Consider the following 25,741-nt stretch of genomic DNA (forward strand, 5'->3'; position numbering starts at 1 on the left):
AGTTAAATGGAGGCTAAGAAAAGTAATTTATCAACTCATTTCTGTGAATGTTTGCAGTCTCCTACCGTCTCAGCTAGAGCTGCAGTTGCTAAAAAGCGCTTAACTCGTAACCTAGAGGCAATATAGCTTAAGTAGCAAAATATTTTTTTACAGTAAGCTTCAGTCATCCATAGTCACTATAAGTTGGTTATTATCTGAAATGCTTAGAACCAGAATTGTTTCAAACTTGGGGGTTTTTCAGATTTTGGAATATAGTCAAGCATGGCTTAACCACAGGGATGTGTTCTGAGAGATGCGTTGTCAGGCAGTTTTTCCTGTGAACACCATGTGTACCTACATGTACCTAAAAACAGATGGTGTAGCCTAATGTTGCTCCTAGACTGGAGGGCACGTTACTGTACTGATACTGTAGGCAGCTGTTAACACAATGGTATCTGTGTATCTGAACATAACATAGTAAAGGTACAGTGAAAACTGTGTTCTAATATGTGGCCCCTCATTGACTGAAAAGAGATTCTCTGCTTGACTATTTGCATTATATTTGCTGGTTAAGTATCCCCAATCCCGAAATCCAAAATGCTCTAAATGAGCATCTCCTTTGAGCATCATGTAGGCGGCACTCAGAAAGTTTCAGATTTTGCAACATTTCAGATTTGGGGATACTCAACCTGTAATAGGAAAATGTCTTTTAATTATGTGCATATTTACAGTGGGAATTAAAGATTTGTTTAGCTACATTCTAGTAGTTACTGGATTTAGCATAATTGCAGCATGAGTCAAGTGTCATGTGTGAACAGTCAAAATCAGAACTGGAAGTCTCAGAGGCATCTGAAAGTCGGCCTGGCTTCCTGAAAGACTCAGACCCGTTTGGCTTTCTCTGGCTGTACTGCTGCTTTGAGGGAGAAGAACACCTGGCATGAAAGGGTCTCTGCTTAAGAGAAAGCAACTTTAGGTCGGGTGTGGTGGCTCACGCCTGTAATCCCAGCACTTTGGGAGGCCGAGGCAGGTCAATCACCTGAGGTCAGGAGTTCAAGACCAGCCTGGCCAACATGGTGAAAACCCGTCTCTACTAAAAATACAAAAAAATTAGCTGGGTGTGGTGGTGGGTGCGTGTTAATCCCAGCTACTTGGGAGGCTGAGGCAGGAGAATCGCTTGAATCCGGGGGGTGGAGGTTGCAGTGAGCCAAGATTGTGCCATTGAACTCCAGCCTGAGCAACAAGCACAAGACTCTGTCTCAAAAAAAAAAAAAAAGACAAAGCAACTTTAATCTTCTGGAGGAAAAACTGGTTTGATACAAAGTACCAAAAGTATGTCATGTGACAGTCTGTATCTGTGTTTGAACTGTGGCTCACCCCTAGCTCTGTGTGGCTCCAAGAAGACATCTGATTTCAGAACCAGAGGTAAGAAGCAAGCAGTGACACTCTTTTGTTCTCAACTTGTTTAATATGGAAAAAGGTCATCAAAACGGTAGGCAGGGTTGCTGTTTTTAATACATTCTTGGGATGTTGGCCATTCAGACAGCATTATTTCAAATAGATGAGTTATCCAACTTTTTTTGACTCATAGTTTGCTTAGATTTGTTTTTTTTTTTTTGAGATGGAGTCTTGCTCTGTCACCAGGCTAGAGTGTAGTGGCGTGATCTCAGCTCACTGCAACCTCCGCCTCCCAGGTTCAAGCAATTCTCCTACCTCAGCCTCCCAAGTAGCTGGGACTACAGGCGTGCACCACCACACCCAGCTAATTTTTGTATTTTTAGTAGAGACAGGGTTTCACCATGTTAGCCAGGACGGTCTTGATCTCTTGACCTCGTGATCCGCCCACCTTGGCCTCCCAAAGTGCTGGGATTCCAGGCGTGAGCCACCGCGCCCGGACTAGATTTTAACAAGACCTAATTCCATGGGATTATGGTGGCTAATTTATCATGAGAATTAAATATAAAAATGTGGAGGCTCTGAGCTGCCGACAGAGGTAAGGACTACCGTGACGGGAATAGTCGATGGGCTGACAGGCAGCCAATCACATTACCATTCCTTTGTGACAAAGGGTTAATACTTTAACATAAATTAATTATACATTCATCATGGTGTTTTAAAACAGTCAAGCCTAAATAAATTCTTCATACCATCAAAAAGATATACATACTAAAAACCTGCTTAAGCACAAAGTTTTTCATTTAACAGCTCTTGGCCTGGGCCATACACATTAACAGGGATCTTCTGCTTCTTCAAGCTTAATATAGTAAGTCTGGCAATCATTTTATATAAAAATAAGATTAAATTTAAAACCTCACCAAACTAGGATCCTGGCGTTGTAGAAAATCAGGGAGACACCAGAATAGCTAAAACCCATGGTTCTCAAGCAAGCTTACATCCAGTCACCTGGAGGGCTTGTGAAAACAGCTCGCTGCACCCTGCCGCACACCACTTTGATTCAGGAGGCCAGGTGGGGCCTGCACCTCTGCATTCTAACAAGTTCCTAGGGGATGCTGCTGCTGGGCCAGGAGTCCCACTTTGAGAACCACTGGGGCTAAGACAACTGTAAAAACTTAGCACCATCTCCATCACTGTTCAGTGGTAGACAGCATGAGCTTGCTGTCATCCACATTTATTCTGCAGGGGGGACAATGTGGAGGTGGCCGTCATGATACCACTGCTCAGTACTTTATTGTCAAAAGAGAAGTTCTGGGCTTAGCTAAAAGAGCACTTCTCTGTCAGCATGCAGTATAGTTTACAACTAAAGCCATGTACAATATATTTGAAATGTTTTATTTAATGCTGAAAATTTTACCCTAAGGGACAGTAGGATGTGTAAAAAGAAAGGAAAAGGCACAGTAATTAAGTCATCCTTAGAAATGATGAGGTTTTCTTTCTTTCAAATAACTTCACTTTAATGTAACTTCAAGCCCAAACATTCTGGGAGGTAAACAGTCTCTTGGTACCTGCGGGGCCCGAGAGGCAAGTCAACCTCCTTGAAGAACGGAGCGCTGGAGTCTGAGCACTCCAAAGACTCTCTTTAAAGCAGGGTCTTGGACCAGAGAACCCTGAGCAGCTGGAAGACAAAAGACTTCCTCAAGTTTCAGGAGGAAGGTACCGTGGACATCCTTGAAAGAGGACCCCAGAGAAAAACTTGTAGGCAGGGCTGGGAAGAAGCCATTTCTGAGTCCGATTCAAGACAGTGAACAGAGAGCAGCTCGAGGCTTAGGGTACCACCCGGGCTCCCTCGTGCTCCACCAGAACCACCGCCAGCCAACCGGTCAGACGGCTCTTGCCTGGCTAGTCTGAGGCCTCAGCTGGCACGGGCATGGCGACACTCTTAAAGATGCCTACTAGCCAGGCGGGCATGCTCATATTTTCAGTGGAAAGGTACTTGCAACTGAAGAAAATCCTGAGGAAGCTGACGCCAGAATTCAGAACTCTTAGCCTTGAACTTTGTACAATGGGTTCTTCCAAGTGAAATGCACGTCTAACAGCAGCACCGAGCAGCCCCGGAAAATGGGCTGAGAGGGCCTGGCAGTCCACGCGTGTCCTATGTCCCTCCCGCTAACGTGCTTTCCCATTCGTGGGGACGTGGTCACTATGGGAGCCTGCCCAAGGGGCACGGCTCTACCCAAAGTGAACCAGCAGGCTCTGGCCGTATTCAAATGGGTCGCAGGGTCAGCTCTGGGGTTTGGGAACTGCACGCTGAAACTGCTGCCGCCGGTGAAATGGAAGGTCATCTGGTCGCTGTGTTCAACAGATTCCTCTTCAGTTCCCAACAAAATGCCAGCCTGTTGTCCTCTGGCCTGATTTTCCTCATCTGCTACACAGCGGAGGAGTCTGGGCCCAAGCTGCCCCCATGTAAAGTGCCGCGTGCCCGGGGCTGTGCTGGGGTCAGCTGTGGGCAGCGTGGGCTCAGAAAACGGGAGCCTGCAGGCAGCCCCGCCTGAGAAGAGCTTGTGTCACCAGGAAATAGCTGGTGGCTTGCGGGTCCAGCAGGAAAACACTGCTCCTGTCACCCGCAATAGCTTTTGGACCAAAGGGAAGAACACTCAAAAGGAAATTATCCAATCTCACAATAAGCTCCCAACTGAACAGGTAACAGCGGAGCATCATCTCAGTGTATGACTGGCAGGAACTCGGTTAAAATAGACACATTTGCTTCCCCCGTGATCCAGTATAAGATTGTTACTATTGCTTCTTTCAGAGGACCATGAAAAGAATTTCTGTCTTAAAAAAAGGAACTCAATTTGTTTAAAAAAGAGCAACAGTGGGGAAGCGGCTCCCCTCCCCCAAGTCATTTTGGCTGGCACACTGTCTGAGCATCACTCTGGCTTTCAAAGCGTCTCAGCTTCAAGACGCGTCCCTGGAGATCCAGCCGCTTTCTGTGAGGAAATTCAAAATCCTTTTCTTTAGGACTTTGTCCAGGTAGCTAGGAAGGCGGCTTTTGGAGGGGATTCCTTGCCGCTTCTGGAGGTGGTCTTTAATTATAATAGTCTTCACAGTCACGTAGCGGGCTGGACTCAAGTTTAAAGAGCTGCAGAGCACCTTCTCACGATCTGACAGGAGCTCGAAGCCTGGAAGGTTCTCAATGGCGGCGAACTCGCTGTCTTTGCCGTCCTCCTTTCCCCGTTTGGAGCCGGCTAGGTTTTTGTTCTCCTTCCTCTTCTCCCGTTTATGCCGCGCTGCCTCGTACTCTGCCGACTCTTCCATCTTGGTGATCCCGTTTCGCCGGTACCGCTGCAGTTCTCGGATCTTGGCCCGGAGCATTTTTTCTTTGTGCATGTTTTCAAAAAGGTCATCAAACTCCTTGCATGACATGAACTGGTACAGCGGCCTCAGCTTCAGGCGCAGCTCCTTCTCCTCCTTGGTGATCTTGCGCTTCAGCGCCTTTTCCTTCTCCTTCTTGTCCTTCCCCAGGAAGGCTGGCACCAGATTGTAGTCACGGGCGATGTTCTTCCGCCGCTGTCTCTCTTTCAGCTTCCGCACGTACATGTCCACGTGGGCGCGCTTCAGCTCGATCTCCACGTCGTCGTCGTCATAGTTGACAGAGAGCCCGCTGATGAGCGTCTCGGCATCCTGGTCGTACTCGATCTCGTAGTCATCCCGCAGCGGCATGTAGCCCAGCTGCTGCTGCTCAGCCACGGAGATGTCCAGCGGGGGCAGCGGGGTGGTGAGGCTGGGTGAGAGGGGGCCTCCGCTGGGACAGGTGTGGTCTGTCACGCGGTTGGGGATGGTGTCGGGGATGCAGGCCTTCCCCAGGTTCCCGTGGATGTACATGCTCACGTAATGCTCCATCACCTCTTGGGGAGTCCGGGAAGCACCGACATGGGCAGCCATATCTTCCTACGATGACAAAGGGCAGAGGTTAGTTCCAACATCAGGGTGCCAGATTTAGGTTCTGCACAGATTCTCTTCACGTTTTCACAAAGGCTGACCTAGAGTACTTCCTACAGCACCGTCACCCACCCTCCCCAGAGGCATTCGGTCACACACTCTCTTATAAGCTGGGCTCGGGAGAGATGACAATGTTGAAGCAACACACGCTGATTCTGTACATGAGGAAGTGAAGACCCAGAGAGGCACAAGCTGGCACAAGGTCTTGGGGTGAGCTGGTGGCAGAGCTGAGGCCAGAACCCCTGGCTGAGGTCTGGACTTTGTTCTCGTTCCCCACCTGGGACCAGAGGAGCCCACCTGGTACTGCCGTCAACGCTGCACTCAGGGCCTATCTGAATGTCCCAGGAACACAGCTGGGCAGGCCAGGGAATGCCTGAACTCGCCTCATTCAGACTAGAAAACGGGCTTGTCCCAGGGTGTGAGGCCAGGCCAAGTCCACGGCACTGCAGGAGGGGACCCAGTTCTACCATGTTGCCGCCTGCTGGAATAGAAAGGGCCAGGACACATCTGTGACACTTGTCCTGGCCGCACACCCATCCTGGCCTTCATGCGCCAGGGGGGCTGGCGTGGCCCTTTCCTAGGCAGTGACTGCAGAAGATGGGCCTGTGGCTCTTCAAGGGAGCAGGCCTTCATTTTTAGCACCTTCCACGGTTAAGCAGCTGGCTGGGAGTCTGCCACTGGCTGAAAGCATTCATCATTCCTACAAGAGGGTAACCCATAAATATAAGGTTTAATGGGAGGAAACTGTATAACTCCCTCAATCTTTTCCTTCTGCCGAGAGGCCTCTTCCTCAAAGTCAACCGCTAAAGCCACTTCAGAAAGTAACTGCCCAAAATGCGCACTCATTCCCTGGCCACCGCCTCTCAGCCACCCAGCCCCCACATGCCTCTGCCCGCCTGGGTGTGGAACCAGCGCTGCAGTGCTGCCTGCAGCACTGCCAGAGGCCCAGCTGAAACCAGAGGGACCGCCACCCCATCCAGGCTGATGACTATGAGCTGGCGTCTGGGAGAGAAGTGTTCTGGGCTCCAGGAACGGATCGGATCCCACAGCTGGGGCTTCCTCTGGCACACATGCCTGGAGCTGAGGTGCTGGACCCTTCCCCCCGCCACCTTGGGCCCAGGAATCCCCAGGACTCTGACTACAGAAAGCAGTACCAAAACTCAACTGTGGGCCTCTTTGAGAATCATAAAGTAAAAATATTAGAGCTAAATGTTGATTCTGGTCTTTGGGGACAATGACTGCTTCTTTTAAAAACCTCACTGTTTGCAGCAAATCTGTTCATCTTATTTCCCCAGGAAGCATTTGGCCTAAAACAAAACACAACACCAAGTCAAAACTATCGCCGGCAGCTACTGCCACTCTGTGTGACCCAGGCCCATCTCTGAGCTTCGGGTCTGTCATTGCCAGAAGAGGAGACACGTGCAGCCCCACACACCTCACACGGGTAAGAAAAGGCTTCAGGGCCAGAGTGGGCCCCACACAGCGAGCGCGAAGTCCCCTCTCACGGAGCAGCCGGGGCAGACGCCACCAGGAACTCATGCTCTTCCCCCACAACCTTGGGGCCAGGGAGCCCCAGGAACCGCAATGGCCTCTGAAACAGATAACTACAGGCCGTGTCTACCTAACGGAAAAACACTCCCTAACGCCCGCCCTTTAGGAAGGAAAGGGTCATGTTGGGTGAACATCCTGGGGTGTCTGGAAGGTGGGAATTTCTATCCCAACGCCTCACGTCTGTGCTTCCACCCCGCAGGCGGGCGGCAGGGGCAGAGCCGGCCTTGGCCTGTGCAGCTTCTCCAGCCCTGGACACCAGCTTCTGTCCAAGGCTGCGGAGGGGCTGCTGCATACACAGCCAACTCAAGAGGCCAGTCTCCAGGAGGCTCCGATGGCTGCTGCACCAGGTTCCCAGGCACGTGAGGCTGGGTGTCCCCCTTGTCCCAGAGGCTCCGTGGTGCCAGGTTGCTTACCCAAGGTCACAAGGTGAGTCTGTGGGGCCCCCCTGGCATTGGCCCTGGTCTCTCAAGCCAGTGAGACTAGCAGGAAGAGGCCTGCAGACTTCTCACTTGCAGAGATGTTTTTAAAATATTTTACTTACGGCTGGGCACGGTGGCTCACGCCTGTAATCCCAGCACTTTGGGAGGCCGAGGCGGGCGGATCACGAGGTCAGGAGATCGAGACCATCCTGGCTAACACGGTGAAACCTTGTCTCTACTAAAAATACAAAAAATTAGCCAGGCGCGGTGGTGGGCACCTGTAGTCCCAGCTACTCGGGAGGCTGAGGCAGGAGAATGGCGTAAACCCGGGAGGTGGAGCTTGCAGGGAGCCGAGATAGTGCCACTGCAGTCCGGCCTGGGCGACAGAGCAAGACTCCGTCTCAAAAAAAAAAAAAAAAAAAAAATCTTACTTACTTGGTAGATTTTCAAGTTGGCAACACTAGGTCAGCCTCCAAAATCCTTCAAAAATCTGGAAGTCTGGAGCACAAACCCGTCGGCGTCAGCCGGACTCCTCAGTGTGCCTCGCAGGGTCTACAGCTGTCCCTGGCTCCTGCCTCGCACCTGTCAGGAGCTTCCCAGCACCCAGCCAGACATTGCAGGCCTGGCAGTGCCCACCCTGCTGGAGGTGCCCTTTGCTCCTCATGCCCAGGCTCGGGGCCGGGGTCCACCTGGTAGGGCAGTGAGGACACAGGTGCAGCCACAGCGTGTGCTCCGTCTCGGCAGCTTTCCCTAGCGCTGGATGCTGTCAGCTTCCCTCCCACAGGGAAGGTTTATCCAAGACCAGGTCGCAGGGTCCAGGAAGCCTTCAGTGACCCCCAGGGCCGGGCTCAACTCTTTCCATCAGCTGTGGTCCTCTCAGCTTGTTTCCTGACCTGCCATCCCTCCTTTTGCAGATTTTACCAATAAAATTTAAAACAACAGCAGATAAGCGCGTCTACACCCATCTTCCCACTCAGCTCGTGCATTTCCCACGAAGGAGGAGTGTTGTTACCGCCTACGGTTTTCAAATAAGGAAAGTAAACCTGAGGGTGAGCCCCTGCCAAGGGCACGAGGCCAGTGAATGCTGAGCCACTTCAACACCAGGTAATGTGGCTGGGAGCATACACCCGTCACCACGCGCCCCCCACCATCCAGCGATGCAGCGCACACCAGGAGGGGGTCCTAGCCGCTTCCTGATGTTGTGATGAGAGGCAGAGCAAAGCCGGACACTGGGCTTCTGCTCTTCTTTCTGGAACAAGCATGTTGGAGACGTGCCGCAGCTCAGGCTGACCCTGCCCCCGTGATGTGCAGTGAACGCAGGCCTTTGCACCCAGCGTCGTGCCCGAGGCTGCCAGCCCTGCAGGCTCCGGAGCATCTCCTGTCCCGGGCGATGCCGCAAAGCCCTGCGGCTCTGCTGTCCCTTGGTGGCCCCACTGCTGTCCTTTCCTCACCCCCATCTGGTCTGTGAAGGACGAGGCAGAGGACAGCTCATCCCGGCCCCAGGCTGGGCTTCTCCCGGTGGTTTGGGGCCAGGCGTCGTCTCCAAAGGGAGGCCCAGCACCAGCTCCTTTTTATCCAAATGAAGAAGTCTCAAAAAGCCAGGAAGGCTCGGTTCCCCAGGGAGCTGGGTGTAAGGCAGGGCGTCCCACCAGGGAAGGGCATTCTGTGGGCAGAGATCTTAAGGAGCAGCTGGGCACACTGGTGGCCCCTGCAGGGCCAGGAGGCAATGGAATCCGTGGGACAGGGGACTGGACTATGTCCTAAAGGACAGGAGGGAACCACTGGCCCCACAGGCAGAGCAAGGTAAGAAACACACCAGCCACAGGCTGCAGGCGGCAGCACGGGAGGGCTCTAAGCCGAGCCCACGCATGCATTTCCCATCTGCACAGGCCAGAGAGCCCTGACATGTCACCTGCCTGGCCACTCCACAGAAGCGTGCACACATGGGAGGGCCCCACCTGCCACCCAGGCCACCAGCCCCTCTTAGGAGCTCCAAGCCCCACCTCCATGCCGCATGGGCTCCAGGCTGACTAGGCTGTCCTCATCACATTCCACAGCAAAGTCACTCCAGCACCTCCAGTCTCAGCTCAGCCTCAGACACTGGGCTGACTAGGGCCACCTGCAGCTGGCGGCAGGACAGAGGGGCCGGGCAAAGGTAGGCATGGATGCCAACAGCCCTCAGGGCCGGCACACCAACTCAGTCACGGCCATGCGGTGGCCCCTGGCTCTTCCCTCTTCCAGCCTTGTCTGTCACCTTTAAAGAGATGACTTGAGGACACCGGGTCACCCTGTCTCTTCCCCTTCCCTCCTCCCTGCTCCAAGAGCTCAACTCTCAGCACAAGCATCCCTCTGATGCCAGAGGCTGGGGACTTACTGGCTTTGCAGCCACTGCTTCCAGGTGTCAGACCTTTCGGAGACCCCACTGTCTCTGGCCACTGCCCCCAGCCTGTTCCAGTGGGCAGCCCTGCAAGCCTCAGTTCTAGGTCTCTCTGAACTCAGAGACCTCAGTGACTTAGAGTTGTCATTGGCCCTCAAGGTGACTGACACCTTCAGGTCAGATAAGGCTACCTGTGACAGAGATTTTGAAAGTGGCATTCTTCACTGTAGAAAACAGCAGGGCGGTTCCTCAAAATCACACACAAGGCCGGGCTTAGCCTAATCCCAGCACTTTGCGGGGCTGAGGCGGGAGGATCACTTGAGCCCAGAAGTTCATGACCAGCCTGAACAACATGGCAAGACCCTGTCTCTACAAATAATTTAAAAATTAGGCAGGTGTGGTGGTACATGCCTGCAGTCCTACTTGAGAGGGTGAGGTAGGAGGATCGCTTGAGCCCAGGAGGTGGAGGCTGCAGCGAGCCATGACTGTGCCACTGCACTCCAGCCTGGGTGATACAGCGAACCCCTTAAAAAAAAAAATTACACACAGAACCTAATCTAGCAATTCCACTTTTATTGACTTGAAGAGATCCCTGAACACCATGTTCATAGCAGCCTTATTCACATTCGCCAAGAGGTGGAGGCAACCAAATGTCCGTCACAGTTATGTAGATAAACACATTATGCCACACAGATGACAAGGGATTGTTCAGCCATGAAAGGAAGGCCGTGCCGACGCATGCCAGAACACAGATGATCCCTGATGACATGAGGCAAAGTGAAATACGCCAGTCGGAAAAGGACAAATCCTGCAGGACCCACGTATATGAGGTCCCTAGCGCCACAGACGGGAAGCAGAATGGGGGTGCCAGGGACTGGGGAAGGGGGAGGGGGAGTGAGTGTTGAATGGGGACAGAGTTTCAGTCTGGCAAGATGACAAAGTCCTGAAGGTGGCTGGTGGTGATGGCTACACAACACTATGAGTGGACTTAATGCTTCCAGACACTTAAAAAGGGTTAAAATGGTAAATTTTATGTCACACATATTGTACCACAATAAAAATCAATATGTTTTTAAATAATTTTGAAGTTTTATAAAGTGACATGTCTTACCACTCTACCCCAGTGGTTCTTAAAGTGGGGTCCCACGGCGGCCGCATCAGCAGCACCTAGGAGGTTGTTAGAAATGCAGATTCTAAGCCCCACCCCTGACTCAGCAGCTTGGGAGGTGGGGGTGACTCATGTGAGTCAGGCATCCTGGGTGTCCCACTGTGGGCTGGAGTTGGAGACCACCTCTGCGCACCCTGCCCCTCCCAGCCACTCTCCCATCCGGGCTGTCCCTCCCCCTCCTGCCATCCTTAATGGCCATCCCTGGAACCCCAGCAGGATGCTCGGGCTGGGGCTGACACACAGTGGAGCCTTCTGCCCCGGCAGGGAAGGTAAGTCCCCCCTTCCCATGGTTCCCAACCGTGCCTCACAGCTCCCTGGGGTTCTTTCCATCCATCCAAATTTCCAGACCTTGGCCTCAGAGGTGACAATCCAGCAGATCTAAGGGGATCCTGGGGCATGGCTGGTGAACAATGAAACGGATGGTTCTAGGCATGGAGTCAGAAGCCTTGGGTTGAAATTCCACGTTCCCACATCACCCACAGTTGTTTCCTCGTTTGTAAAAGTGGGGAGCACCTGTCTCAGGGATTAGGGGAAGGGGAGATGGTGAGGGAGCATGTGTCAAAGCACCTGCTCAGGGCCTGGCACTGGTGAGCAGACACTGTGTGATCACAGAGCCTGAGCCAGCTTCAAACCCCAGCAACATTCTTGTACCCGGCACCCAGGGCCTTTCACCAGCTTCCTCCATCACCCCAAGCTGGCTTTTGCCTGGCCCTGAATACACCAGACTCTTAAAACACAAAACCCTTCCTTCCTCCACACTCTCCTCTACCTGCACAGCCATGTTGTGTCCTTCCCTCTGCAAGACATCCTGAGGCCCACTTGCCCACACAGCACCCGCCAGGTGAGGCAGCTGTCTTCCTCCTAGCCTGTTCTCACCACAGGGGCTGGCGCATACCAGGCCCCGAGGCAGTGCTAACTGAATGAATGAGTGAGAGAATGAATGCACGCACAAGGCAGTGACCATCGATGTGTCTGGCCTTCTGCCACCTCCTGGGTGTCCACCATCATCTCAAAGGGTGCAGCTCTACTCAGGACACCCCACCTGGCTCCAGGAAGGAGCCTGAGTGTTGACGTGTGTGCACGAGGCCTTCCATGGTTCACAGAGAACTTCACATGCTCATTTGATTCAAAACCACAAGGGCCAGCTTGAACTCCACTTCCCCACCAAAGCCCTCCTGACCACCACCTGCAGAGGAGCACTGGCCCTCCTCAAGCTCCTCAGTGTCAGTCCAATTTCTTTGGCAACCAATCAACAGCTCCGGCTCCTCTGCCACCACTGCTACTTGCCCTCAGCTGTCACCTGTGTTTGTGTCTGTGTTCCTGTGCTCCAGCAGGGCCTGCGTCCTCTAACTCTTGGAATCCTGTGCAGAATCCATCACAAACCAGCCATCTAGAGATGCCAAACCCCGCTAATCTGACTCTAGGCCACTGCTTGCCAACTCTTTCCCACTGTTGCCAAGGTCCTTTTAACCTGTTCTCTCTGCCCCTCGCTATCAAACATACACACCAGCACACGGGTTGTCCCTAAGCCCCCAGGTGTCACTGTTAAACCTGCTCAGCTACATCCCGTCCCCTTCAGGCCCTATCCCCCAGCCCTGGTACAAAGTGTGACCACAAATCTGCCAGATTTGGCCACAACTCACCCTCTCCCATGAATCCCACAGGTAGTTGTACAACCCCCAGGCCAGGTGTCACCATTTGCCATCTGAAAGTAGAACTCAACAGGTCTCATCTTTCGTCACATCACTGTCCCCCGCGCCCACACCATCTCCTTCCACACTCACAGTCGCAGCCCATGAGCTCAGGCCCTGCCTCCACACTAATCTCCAGTGAATCAGGTCAAGCCCTTCCAGTCCATCCACTCCTGCGGTGGCACCGATGGCCTCCCAGCCTCTGACCCACATTGCTTAATGCTCTCACCCAGAATGGGTTAGGGCCCAGGCTTTGGAATCACACAGGCCTGTGCTCATTCCTGGCTCTATCACATGAATGTCATGGAATCCCTGACAAGGCGCTGAGTTTCTTACAGCTGCTGTTCTTCAACTGTAAGAATAAGAACCCCCCCACCGAGGGCTGCTAGGAAGATCCCACAAGACACATATGGGAAGAGTCTGGCCCAGAGCAGGCAGAGGCTAAATATGCCAAAGTGGGAGATGCCAGCTCTGTGCACATAGCTGGATACATGCTCAGAAGAGCACCACCCATCTCAGAGCTGCAGAACAGCCTCAGAGGAAGAAAAATAAAGGCCCCGGGGGATAACGCAACGAGGTTCTGCCAGGGAGATGGCAGCACAACCAAATACTGGTGCCTCTCACCACTCCTGGGGGGTGGGTGGTCACGGGCCAGTGCAACCCCTGAGCCCTGGCTGCAATGCAGGCTCTCAGGCCTCGCCATGACCTCGCGCTGGTGCAGTGGGAGAACGCCCTGACCGCAGCCTGGCCAGGCCCGCTGTGCACCAAGCCCAAGCCCCATGCTATTCCTGTCCTGGTTCTGTCTCCTCTAACAGCTGAGTCAGAATCTGCATTTTCACCAGCTCCCCAGGTGCTCTGTGTGCACATTAGTTCGGCAAGTACTGTTGTAGAAGAGGCCTCTCCACTTCTAGCCTGGTTTCTTCCAAAACCACATAGATATTTTTGTTCCCCAGGTCTTGTGTTCTGTGTATTTTCCACAGTGCCGCAGGGAAGGCAGTGCAGACAGTGTAGTTAAGAGTACAGGCTCTGAAGTCAAACTGGTCCGTCCAAAGCCAACTGCCAAGGGCTGTCGGGAAAATGTCCTGAGATACGCACAGATATGCCGGCAAGGCTACTAACGTAGAGATAAGTGCTGGGATGGTGAAGGGAAGGGCCCTCTGAGGCACTGATATTTAAGTGGAAGGATCAATCCTGGGCCATGATTTGCGGGGAGAGCACTCTAGGTAGAAGAAATATAAAACGATCAAGGGAGGTAACAGACGAGATCTCATTGCTCAACACTTCTAAGGCTGCCTTAATTGAAGTAAAAGCCACTGAGGCCAGTGTGAGGCGCTTTGTGCTTCCAAAGCTCACTCCGGTTATGGTGTGTGGAATGGGGGAATGGGGTGGAGGGGGAATAAGGAACAAGGAGGCTCCCAAAGTGGTCAAGGCAAGAAGTAAACGTAAACATCAGCCAGGACTACGGCTGTAAGAAGTGCTTTGTTCTGGATGTACTGTGAGGAGACAGCTGATAAACTGGATCAGGAACTTAGTGGAACAAGGAACTAAGAAGTCGAGAGGACACTGAGAGGCAGGTAGGACAGGGAGGCGGCTGGACATGGAGGGCTGGTGCTAGGGAAGAGCTCTGGGCCTAGGTCCAAGTCAGTACCACACTTTAAGCTCCCTGAATGCAGGGATAAAGCCTTCTCTTTCCTTCAGAGTTCTCTGCCACTGTAGGATCTGCACAGAACACATGCTCAGTGCATATTCACAAACAGCATGGAAGGACAAGGTAAGACAGAGTTTCTGAAAAATGGAGATCCCAATGCTGGTGGCCATTAGGTAAGAGTTTGTAAAGGAGCATCTTCTCTAAGGAGCTGGGAGGAGAATCAAGATTCCAGGGCTTCAGAATGAGCATGTGAGGCGGCCCTGAGACTCACTCACTCAGGAAAGCAAAAGGCAATCAAAGCAGCCCAGGCAGGACTGCTGGAGAGGTGGCAGCGAGATGGATGCTGTTCTGAGAAGCAGGCACCTGGTGTAGCAGGGGAAGACTCTGGAAAGCTAAGGGCGCTGGGGGTGTCTCACTCCCCTCCTTCTCAGGGTGCCTGGGGATGGCCACATGTCTTTGGTGGTTATGAGCGGGAATACGGCTAGAGATTTTCTCCTTTCTAATACGGATGCAAGCTTCCAGAGTGGAAGGAGAGCTGAGAGAACAACCATGTTCCTCTCTCAAGGACAGAACCTAGCACACGATGTTGCTAGCGTTAAATGGATCCAGTCCAGCTCTCACCGCTCCCCACACAGAGCTGTCTCTACAGAAACCTCAAAGTTAAAGAGAGCAAAACCCAAGCCCCAGCCCTCCCAGGCCTCCCAGGCCAGGCCTCTTTGTTCTTTCTTTACTGACCACCCGCACAATGTCGTGGGTTGTGGGGACCCAAGCATAAACCAGGTACACTACCCACAAAAGACTCTGTGCACTGGCGGACCACACAGGGCACACGCATACAGTGACAGAAAGCAAATGGGACCGCCCCGGAGACCCCGAGACAAGCCGCAGGGCGCCCACCGTTCTCCTTCCCTGGTGCTCCCACCACTTTCTGTCGAGGCTGTGGGCCTGCCTGTCTCCACGAACTCAGGTAAGGCACCGAGTCTTGCCCAACGTCTGCACTCCGCAAACGCCTGTGAAGGCGTCCCTGAAGGTGAGGGAAATGGCTCTGCTGTCAGAAGCCAGCGTTCAAAGCCCCACTTGGCCCCGTCTCGGCTGTGTGACCTTGGGCGCGTCACAGCCTCTCAGAGCATAGGTTCCGACAGGTGCCCGACTATAAACCGGCAGCGTCGCCCTCCCCACCTCCGGGGCCTTCCGGGGTGCGGAGCGAGCGAGCAGGTCCAGCGCTGCCTGCGCGCCCCATTACAGGAGAGGCGCGGGCCTTCCAGTGCCCTAGCCGGGACCCGGCCCCCGTCGCGCCGCTCACCCAGTTTCCGAAGCCGAACTGCTCGATGGCGTCCAGCAGCAGCTGCTCCTCGCGACTGGTCCAGCCGCCCTCGGCCTCGGGCCCCCAGAGCGTGAAGCGCCCGCCGTCCACCAGCTGGTAGCCGTGGTAGCGGCGGTGGTGGCCGATCTCGGCGCCGGCCGAGAAGCACTCGGGGCACAGCTCGATGTCCTGGCACTCGGTGCAGCGGAAGCGCAGCGGGCTCACCTCGGCCAGGCAGTACACGCAGTACTTCTTCCCCAGCTCCGCCATCTTCCCCCGCTCGCCGCCCGCCGCCCGGCCCGCCGCAGCCGCCGCGCCCCCGGCCGTCAGCGCCCCGCCGCCCGCGGGACCCGCCGCCGCCGCCGCCGCGCACGAGCAACCGCCGCCCGCCGCCGCGGCTGCCGCCACCGCGGCCCCAGCCCAGCCGCCGCCAGAGCCAGCCAGCCGGGCCGCGTCCCGCCTCACTACGCAGGCGCCGTCCGGCCCGGCCCGGCCGCCGCAGCCGCCGCAGCTGTCGCCCCGCCGCATCGCGCAGGCGCCCCGCGGGCGCCACCTTGCGGACGCCCGGCCCGCCGCTCTGCGCCTGCGCGCCCCCCGCGCCGGCCGCCGCCGCCTTTCCCAGAGCCTCCTGAACGCCCCGCCCCAGGCTCGGCGGTGGGAAATAGGCAGGCAGAAAGCCCGGCGGGGGCGCCACGCCCCTCGCGGCGAGAGCCCACGGCCGCTTCCAATCAATCTCGCCTATCGCCAGCTCGCGGCCTCCCATTGGCTTGCTCTCGCCGGGCAGCGGGGAGAAGACTCTGGACGACGGCCTGTCGCCTGGCCAATCGCCGGGTCCAGCGCGCACGCCTTCTGTTGCCCCGGGAAACCTAACAGCGTCTTGTCGGGGTCCGCTGCGCTGGCCGAGCCGGGCGGAGATGGACGTCAGCTCTGAGCACACTAAGGACCCCGGCGGGGAAGGCGGAGACGGGGAAAGCCTGGCCGCGCGGCCGTCCAAGATCAAGGCCAGCTCTGGCCCTCCGACTTCTCCCGAACCCGGGGAGCTGGAGTCGGAGCCAGGGGAGGAGGAGGAGGAAGCGGCTTCGCAGGGAGGCACCGCCGCGGACGAGCAGGCCAAGGCCCCGAAAGGGCTAACTGCAGCCGAGGCTGCGGGCAAGGAGGGGCCTGGAGAGCCGGGGAGGCCAGCCGAGCCCCAGCCCGAGCCCGAAGAGCCGGCCGAGGCCGGGGCTGAGGAGCCCGCCCGGCCGGAGTCCGGAGCCGGGCCCGGGGAACTAGAGGCGGAGGCGGGGGCGGAGGAGCTGGAGCAGGCGGCGGAGGGGAAGGAAGTCAGGTCCCAGGCGTCTCTGCCGCTGACCAGGATCGATGAGAAAGAGGCTGCTGCAGCCCCGGAGACCAAGACAGAGCGGGTGGAGGGGGAGGAAGAGGACGAGGAGGAGACGCAGAGAGACGGCGCGGAGAGCAAGCAGGGGGATGGGGAAGGACGCCCGGCCAAAAGCCAGGAAGAGGGGAAGCGCCTCGATGGAAGGGACGAGTTTGAGGACCTCGAGTGGTCCGAGGAGGTCCAGAAGCTGCAGGAGCAGCAGCTGCGCAGCGACCTCCTGGACCAGTACCGTTCCCTGCTGGTGGAGCGAAACCGCTCCCAGCGCTACAACCTATACCTGCAGCACAAGATTTTCGAGGCGCTGCGCAGGAAGAAGGGCCTGGAGGCCGCTGAGGTGGCTGACCGGGGCGCAGAGGCCGAGGCCCCCGAGAAAGAGCAAGCATACCTGCGCCATCTGGGCATGCTGGAGGAGCTGAAGAAGCAGCAGGCAGACGACCTGCAGTGGTACCACCAGGAGCTGGGTCAGTTGAAGCGGCAGTGCCAGGAGAAGCTCACCAGGGTGGAGAAGGAGTGGCGACGCTTCCAGGCACTCAAGAAGCAGGTGGTGATGCAGGCCATGGGCAGCTGTCGGATGAGGGGCGGGCGCCAGGCTGCTCTGCGAGAGGTGGAGCAGATCCAGGCGTTGGAGGATAAAAAGGAGAAGGAGATGAGCGCCGTGCGGCTGGAGAACGTTCAGCTGAAGCAGAGCCTGGTGCATTTTGAAACCAGGATGAGGACCCAGGAGGACCTGACTCAGGGTCTGCTTCTTATTGACTTTGAACAGCTGAAGATTGAGAACCAAACCTTCAATGAGAAAATTGAGGAACGAAATGAGGAACTTTTAAAACTTCGCAGCAAGGTGACCAACAGTGTGCAAGTAATAACCCACGTGAAGGAAAAGCTGCACTTCATGGACACGGAGAACGCGTGCAAAAAGACACAGCTGGCAGAAATCGAGGCCCAGGTTGCCCTAGGAAGAGACATCCTGACCAAGACGAAGCAAGCCCGAGAGGGGCTGCGGACGGACAACATCAGGCTGAATCAGAAGTGCGGGCTTCTAGGCAAGGACTCACTTCTTCGGGACTTGGAAGAAAAGGTGGACAAGACCGAACTGCTCCACCAGCGCCTGGAATCCCTGAAGCGCCACCACGCTGGGCTCACTTTGTCCTGCAGAGGCGTGAGACAGAAGATCAGGGAGGCCAAAGCCTTTCTCCCCTCTTGACCAGATCGATGAGAAGAGTCTGCAAAACACTTCATCCTCAGGACATGCTGTCCTGCTTTATTTTACCTTTGTTGCTATTAAAAAGGCCTGTGTCATTTGGGACGGGACTGTATTTTGTATTTATCTCAAAACGTTTTAGCTTCCAAATTAGTGCTGAGCCCAAAACTGGGGTAGGAGTTTTATCTGGGATTGAGCAAAAAATACGTCCAGAAAAGCAAACAAAGGGTGATTTAATGTAACTGACTTCTCATGAAAAACTGTCAGAAGTCTCAAGTCTGAGCAATTCCATAATTTCAATGACGTAATACTAAAAAGTACTGTTCCTCTTTCATACGTAGGAGGGTTTAAAAGTTCAGCGAATGGCAAGGTACAAAAAAACCCTGTGCATTAAGCTAATTATTAAATTCTTCGGATTTATTAAATTGTGTAGTCCCGAGACACTGTTTCAGTTAGAAGCTCACTAATCCCCTTAGATTAATCTTAAATTTAAGTGATTTTGGGCCGGGCGCAGTGGCTCACCTCTATAATCCCAGCATTTTGGGAGGCCAAGGCGGGCAGATCACGAGGTCAGGAGATTGAGACCATCCTGGCTAACAGGGTAAAACCCCGTCTCTACTAAAAATACAAAAAATTAGCCGGACCTGGTGGCCGGCGCCTGTAGTCCCAGCTACTCGGGAGGCTGGGGCAGGAGAATGGCGTGAACCCGGGAGGCAGAGCTTGCAGTGAGCCGAGATCGCACCACTGCACTCCAGCCTGGGCGACAGAGCGAGACTCCGTCTCAAAAAAAAAAAAAAATTGTTTTTATATGTGACTAGCACGAGCTTAGGGGGCAATACAAATATCCAGGAAACAGGAGAAATGATAAACAGAGCAGCTGATGTTTCTTCATCGTCCCTTTTTCAATGAAAGGGAGTTCAGTCTACTCACTGTTGATGGTTGTTTCTGCTTCAATGACAGTCTTCAATTAATATTATTATTATTATTATTTTCCTTGGGACAGGGTCTCTGTCTCCCAGGCTGGAGTGCAGTGACAGGATCTCGGCTCACTGCAACCTCCACCTCCCAGGTTCAAGCGATTCTCCTGCCTTAACCTCCCAAGTGGCAGGGATTACAGGCACGGGCCACCAAGCCCAGCTAATTTTTGTATTTTTAGTAGAGATGAGGTTTCACCATGTTGGCCAGGCTGGTCTCAGACTCCTGGCCTCAAGTGATACACCTGCCTCGGCCTCCCAAAGTGCTGGGATTACAGGCATGAGCCACCGTGCCTGGCCTGACAGTGTTCAGGTCTAATGAAATGTGTTCTTGGATCCTCTGAAGAAATGCATTAATCTGTACCAAAAAATGAAATTTTGTTTTCCAGTGAAAACAAAATGACAATTGTATTGCATGCTTTGCAAGGTGTAAAATATATGACACGTTGGCTGCTGGCATCACAGGAGACAGAGCCTTCTGTATCAGTCTATTTCAGATCTCGACAACAGGGCCCTTGCTATACACGAGTTCACTGAGTATCAAATAGTAAAATGCCCCTTATTCCTTGTGTCAAAAATACCTGGTAGGTCTGTTTCCTTAATGCAATTATCAGTGATTATCTTGGAGCTAGGGGCTTGTTTTCATTTCTTCTTAATCCTAGATTGAATTTTGAGATGTGCAGATTTGGGGTTAAACATATTCTCCCACTCCTAAACTTAAGTGAATCATAAAAAAATGCAACACGGTTTTGGTGCTGGCTACCTCTGAAGAACAGTGGGAACCCAACTCTGGGCAGGTGACTTGGTCGTGAACTTTATCTTTGGATGCCATGATTTTGTTTTCTTTTTCTTTTTTTTTTTTTGAGACGGAGTCTCACTCTGTCTCCCAGGCTAGAGTGCAGTGGCATGATCTCAGCTCACTGCCACCTCCACCTCCCGGGTTCAAGCGATTCTCCTGGCTTAGCCTCCCGAGTAGCTGGGATTACAGGCGCCCGCCAACACATCTGGCTAATTTTTTGTATTTTTTAGTAGAAACGGGGTTTCACCATATTGGCCAGGCTGGTCTCAAACTCCTGACCTCATGATCTGGCCACCTCGGCCTCCCAAAGTGCTGGGATTTACAGGCATGAGCCACCACGCCTGGCCATGATTTTGTTTTCTAAAGTATGCTCCCTTGGAAGCCAACGAAGTTTGATTAAAATTCCTTTTCTAACTTTCATGGCTCGAATACACTTTTTTAAATCAAACCACTCAAAAGTAGTAATGAGTTAAAAAGCTTTAAGCCGGTCGCCGTGGCTCACACCTGTAATCCCAACATGTTGGGAGGTCAAGGCAGGTGGACTACTTGAGCCCAGGAGTTTGAAACCAGCCTGGGAAACATCACAAAACCCCATCTCTATAAAAATACAAAAAGATTAGCCGGGTGTGGTGGTACATGCCTGTGGTCTCAGCTCCTCAGGAGGCTGAGGCTGAGGTGGGAGGATCAGTTGAGCCCAGGGGGTGGAGGCTGCTGTGAGTAGTGATCGTGCCACTGTACTCCAGACTGGGTAATAGTGAGATCCTGTCTCCAAAAGCTTTGACTTCTGGCTTCCATTCTCACTCACTTATTCATCGACATTTTAGTCTTCCCTCTACGCTTTTCTTCAAAGCCAAAGCAAATCACTGGCAAACAGAACTTCCTGTGTGCCTCAAACTAAAAGCAGGACAGGCCCACTGGGTTCTTCTGTAGTTGGGGAGGCCTCAAGTGGAACTGGCAATGATGTTCCGAGACCTGACCAAGCATGTGGCTTTTGTGATAATGGCGTCCTTTATCTGTTTGGTCTGCTACAGGGAGAATAGGTATTTTCAGCTGGTTTTGACCCACCAGCAATTATCCAGATCCAAGCGAACACTCCCTCACCAGCCTTGAACCCAGTAACAAGCAGATCTCTCAGAGCACAAAGATACAAAGGAGTTTGCCATTGCTTTAAGCTGCAAAGCAAACCTGTCCTAAGTGACTGTATAGTGAGTTACCAATGTTCTCTCAAATTATAGTACCTTATGCTGGAGATGCTACAATTAATTAGAAGATAATCTTCTGCTAATTATCTCCCACCACAGTTCTTTCCAATTATAGGAGAGTGCTTAATCATGAAATAGCAACACACTCACAAATTGATAATGACTTCTGAAGAATTCTACAGACCCTAACGCAGTCTATCCCCAAAGTCTCATTGAAGAGCTGTTAGTGCCTCCACAGAAGCCTGTGTGCAGCCCCATCTCAGCCTTTGATCTCCTGCTTCGTGATGGTGCACTTAGGTACCTGTTCCCCAGTGAGACAAAGTCCCTGGAAGGCAAAGACTGTTGGTTCATCAACCTCCCTAGTGGCCAGCACAGCACCTGGCATATAAACGGTAATCAGTAAATGCATTGGATTAATACATTAATATAATGCCCATCTCACTCGTTTTCTGAAAATAAGTATTACTTGAATGCCTATCATGTGTCAGGCACTGATAAGTCCTGTGTTGGATTCAAAAATAATTCTAGGCAAAAAGAGGATCTCGCAAGACATAGAACCAATTGGGGAAAATAGCAGAATGGCAGACTTGTAGTCAAAGCAGGAAGACACTACAGGTAAAGAGAGTTGTTCATGCCAGCAGGGAATGCAGCTGCTCCAGATGCAGCAGCTGGGCTAGAAACCTCTTTGAGACATGATGATTTTTTAAAAGACTGTCATCTCCTTATCAAAAAGTACAGGACCTAGAAAACGTTGGCACTGAATACATTTTGAGTGAGGTGTTATATAAAATTAGACCTTTCTTGAAAAAATAGGTATGAATCAAAACTGAGACACTGAGGTCTGTCCCCTTCAGTGTTACAGGAAGCTTTTCTCTTTTTCAGCAGCAGTAGCAAGAGTAAACCAGACACCTAACTCGACAGAGCCCGGGGCATCTGAAAAGAAAACACTTTTTTTTTTTTTTTTTTTTTTGAGACGGAGTCTTATTCTGTCACCCAGGCTGGAGTGCAGTGGCACGATCTTGGCTCACTGCAACCTCCTTCTCCCAGGTTCACGTGATTCTCCGGCCTCAGCCTCCTGAGTAGCTGGGATTACAGGCGCACACCACCACACCCGGCTAATTTTTTGTGTATTTTTAGTAGAGACAGGGTTTCACTATGTTGGCCAGACTGGTCTCGAACTCTTGACCTCGTGATCAGCCCGCCTCGGCCTCCCAAAGTGCTGGGATTACAGGCGTGAGCCACCGCACCCGGCCAAGGAAACACTTTTTCATCAGTAAATGAAAATCATTTTTGCTGACTTAACACATTTGAGATTTAAAATTTATCTAAGTAGAGATATACGCTTTCTTCCTTTATAATAAGTTCATCTGTAGCCGTAATTTAGATTTTGTTCTCCACTGGCGTGGGGTGCCTGTCCATAAAATATCAGAGTTAATGCACCTCAATTTGGTGCTTTTTGTGCTTTGAACTTTCAGATAGTCTTAATGTCAGAGTGATGAATCGTACAAATGCTATGAATGGAAAGGGCTGCAGGAGGCCATTTCAGCTGACTGCATGCCTCCCTACTTCCATGTAATATTCCCTCCAGAGGACTGTCTAGTTTTAAATCACCAATGATTAAATATGTACATATTTTATTTTACATTGAATTTTAATTTTTTTTTTTTTGAGACGGAGTCTCAACCTCTGCCTCCCGGGTTCAAGCGATTCTCCTGCCTCAGCCTCCCAAGTAGCTGGGATTACAGGCACCCATCACCACACCTGGCTAATTTTTGTATTTTTAGTAGAGACAGGGTTTCACCATGTCAGCCAGGTTGGCCTCGAACTCCTGACCTCAGGTGATCTGCCCACCTCAGCCTCCCAAAGTGCTGGGATTACAAGCGTGAGAAACTGCGCCCAGCTAAATATGTACATATTTTAATAAATAAAATTACACCCTCCCTAATTTTTAAATTGACAATGTATTCGAACATTTCACCCACAGGATGCCAAGGGTGAATACGAGGATCTGTCTAGAAGACACAGCTTGTTTCTAAGACCTTGGAATCAGGCTGAGCTGGATTCACCTCTCTTCTGACTGGGACCTGGGACAAAATACTTCCCTTTCTAAGCCTCAATGTACTCATTTGTAAAATGGGAAAATTTTTCTTATAGGAAAAAAAGATCAGAATTTAAAAACAGTATCTTTTCTCTAGGTGGTACAATTAAAAACAACTGTCTTCATGCTTTTCTGAATTTCCAGATTTTATATAATAAACATGTACTTAATTTAGGAGGAAAATCCTAAATTAAAAAAATTCTTAAGAGTATAAGATACTAACGGTTTACATGCGAAGGGCATGAAGGAGTCTACCAACCCATGGCAACGTTTCTGTGGGTGTTTTTTAAAAATATAATTAGTAGTTCAGCTTATTCTTGTTTGATCTTCATAAGCCAGTGGACAGGGCTGGCTTTTTAACCTTTGGTAACAGAAAAGAAAAATGAGGCTTAGGGAATTCAAGAAAATTCCCCAAGGTCACAGAGTTCCTAAATGGCAATGATTGGCTACGAGATTTATCTCCAGGGCCCTGTCTTAACCTCTGGCCAGACTGTACCTTAAACCTGGATTTATTTTTGGTTGGAGCAGTTTCTACCAGCAGCTCCAGAACAGGGCAAGAAGCTGGAGGAACCATGTTTGAGGATAAACTTTGTGAGGTTCTGGAGTCCAGAGTGATGCTTCCGAGTTGACAAGTAACTCCTTTTGTTGTAATGCTTGGGGAGAAGGCAGTTCCCCTCACTCCACATAGAACCCCAGGCAGCTCAGGCATCCTGGAAAATGGGGCTTTGGCAGCGAGTCTGGGGAAACAGTGCCTTGGTGTGGCCCTGGCCGGTGCTGCCAGAGCAGGCTGGCTGCAGGCGATGCTCACGGGAGCCCACGGGGCAGGCCAGCACTCTGGGCCTGAAAGACCGACCTGGCCACTCTAGTTCATGGCCAGGTCCCTGGTAGACAGGCAAGGGCCTGAGTCATATGAGCAAATATTTGAGCACGTTTGTACCACGCAAAGCAGATCCACTGGTTTCCCTGGGAACCCTACAAGCCTCTCCACGTCCTAACACGGGCCCATCTGAGGACTGGCCCTTGGCTCTGAGGCTTCCCTCTGCTGGCCAGGCCCTCCCCTTGGCTCTCTGGTGACCCACAGCTGGTCTCAAGGTCCACACTGCCTCTCTACACCACACTGGTGCAGCGTTCCGTTCTCTTTGTGCCTTCCTGCCTGGCAGGCTCCACGTCTCGGGGGTGGTTTGTGAACTATCGGCCCCTCTCCCCTGGGCTGCAGCACTCAGGAAAGTATCCCGGCCCCTTTCACATTTGCACACACGAGGCACCTCTGCCACCTCTGGGGCAGACATCCCACAGCTCCTGCCACCACAGCCCGTGCTTGGCCCATGAGCCCTGTTGGCCCATCTCTTCCTCCACAGGTGGTGCCTGAACACAGGAGGCGCTCAAATAAGTAAGTCCAGGACCCACCCCAGACCTTGCACTTGGAGTTGAGGTCAGCCCTACAAGAAGGCGGCTCGCAAAGGCCCCCTCCCCAGAGGGTGTTTCTGACAAGGACTTGGAGTCACAAGGCTGGAGTCTGAAACCCAGTTCTGACTGCTGTCTGGGTCTACTCACATCCTTCCCTGCGTCTCATCTTTTTTTTTTTTTGAGACTGAGTATCGCTCTGTTGCCAGGCTAGAGTGGAGTGGTGCAATCTCCAACTTCCGCCTCCCGGGTTCAAGCAATTCTCCTGCCTCAGCCTCCTGAGAGGCTGAGATTACAGGCATGTGCCACTACGCCCAGCTAATTTTTTTCTTTTTTTTTTTTTTTTTAGCAGAGACAGGGTTTCACCATGTTGGCCAGGAAGGTCTTTATCTCTTGACCTCGTGATCCCGCCTGCCTCAGCCTCCCAAAGTGCTAGGATTACAGGCGTGAGCCACCGCGCCCGGCCGCGTCCCATCTTTGAAATGGGGCAATAGCCCTGTCTTCTGCAGAGCAGCTGCAGAGACGACTTCCAGGCAGCACTCGGCCCAGCGCCTGGCATGGCTGTGACTGCTGCCACCATCACGCCTGTGGCCCGTCCTCTCACCACGGCCTGCAGAGAACGCAGAGGAGAAAACAGTGGCCCAGACTGAGAGAGAGGCTGGAGAGCGGGCAGCCGCATCTGCTCCGGGGAGAGTGCTATGGAGCACACGTAAGGATTCTCCTGGGAGCAAGGGGCCAGAAGAGAAAGCTGCCCTAGGCTCTGCCCCGCCAGCCGGGAGCCTCCTGCCTCGGGAAGTGGAGCGATGCCCACCCACACGGCGGGCCCTGGGTTGCCCAGTTCTCAGCGGCTTCGCGGAGCCTTCTACCACACAGCCACGGCCTCCTGAGACGACACCACTGCAACCCACCTCATGCCACCCCACTGCCCGCTGGGGAGACAGACCTCAGTGCCTGATTCATGAGCTTCTGAGAAGGTTCTGAAGGGAACATGGACAGCCCCCGGTCCTGTGGCTGGCAGAGTAAGCAACAGCTGCATGCCAGGAAGGGTGCTGCAGGACCAGGAAGGAGCAGTGGGTAGGGGCTAGCTCGAGATGGGGTGCAAGGGTGCGACAACCTCCAACCTGCAAGGGGCACACTCAACTCTCGAATCCTTTCACT

The 25,741-nt window shown here is 52.9% G+C and overlaps 2 protein-coding genes and 1 long non-coding RNA gene across 3 annotated transcripts; 2 read left to right on the forward strand and 1 right to left on the reverse strand.

Annotated features, from left to right (window-relative positions):
- Nucleotides 1-1,428: 1,428 nt before the first annotated feature.
- On the reverse strand, nucleotides 1,429-15,828 carry TADA2B (transcriptional adaptor 2B). Its single transcript, NM_001159780.1, is given in 2 exon segments — nucleotides 1,429-5,322; nucleotides 15,531-15,828. Coding segments are annotated over 2 exon segments (1,263 nt in total). The 5' UTR covers nucleotides 15,801-15,828; the 3' UTR covers nucleotides 1,429-4,329.
- LOC129058895 (uncharacterized) lies at nucleotides 5,247-10,800 on the forward strand. The gene is made up of 3 exons (XR_008524324.2): nucleotides 5,247-6,817; nucleotides 7,124-7,350; nucleotides 8,258-10,800. It is a non-coding gene; the product is annotated as an uncharacterized LOC129058895 (long non-coding RNA).
- Nucleotides 15,829-16,224: 396 nt separating the features above from the next.
- Nucleotides 16,225-18,209, forward strand: CFAP184 (cilia and flagella associated protein 184). The gene has a single exon (XM_024246318.3). The coding sequence runs from the start codon at nucleotides 16,445-16,447 to the stop codon at nucleotides 18,107-18,109; it is 1,665 nt and encodes a 554-aa protein (XP_024102086.3). The 5' UTR covers nucleotides 16,225-16,444; the 3' UTR covers nucleotides 18,110-18,209.
- Nucleotides 18,210-25,741: the final 7,532 nt, after the last annotated feature.

Source organism: Pongo abelii, chromosome 3 (genome assembly GCF_028885655.2).
Source record: "Pongo abelii isolate AG06213 chromosome 3, NHGRI_mPonAbe1-v2.0_pri, whole genome shotgun sequence".
Classification (NCBI taxonomy): Eukaryota; Metazoa; Chordata; class Mammalia; order Primates; family Hominidae; genus Pongo; species Pongo abelii.

What these genes read in the sequence shown, in the direction of transcription:
- CFAP184 (XM_024246318.3), top strand. Translation starts at nt 16,445, where the DNA reads ATGGACGTCAGCTCTGAGCACACTAAGGACCCCGGCGGGGAAGGCGGA.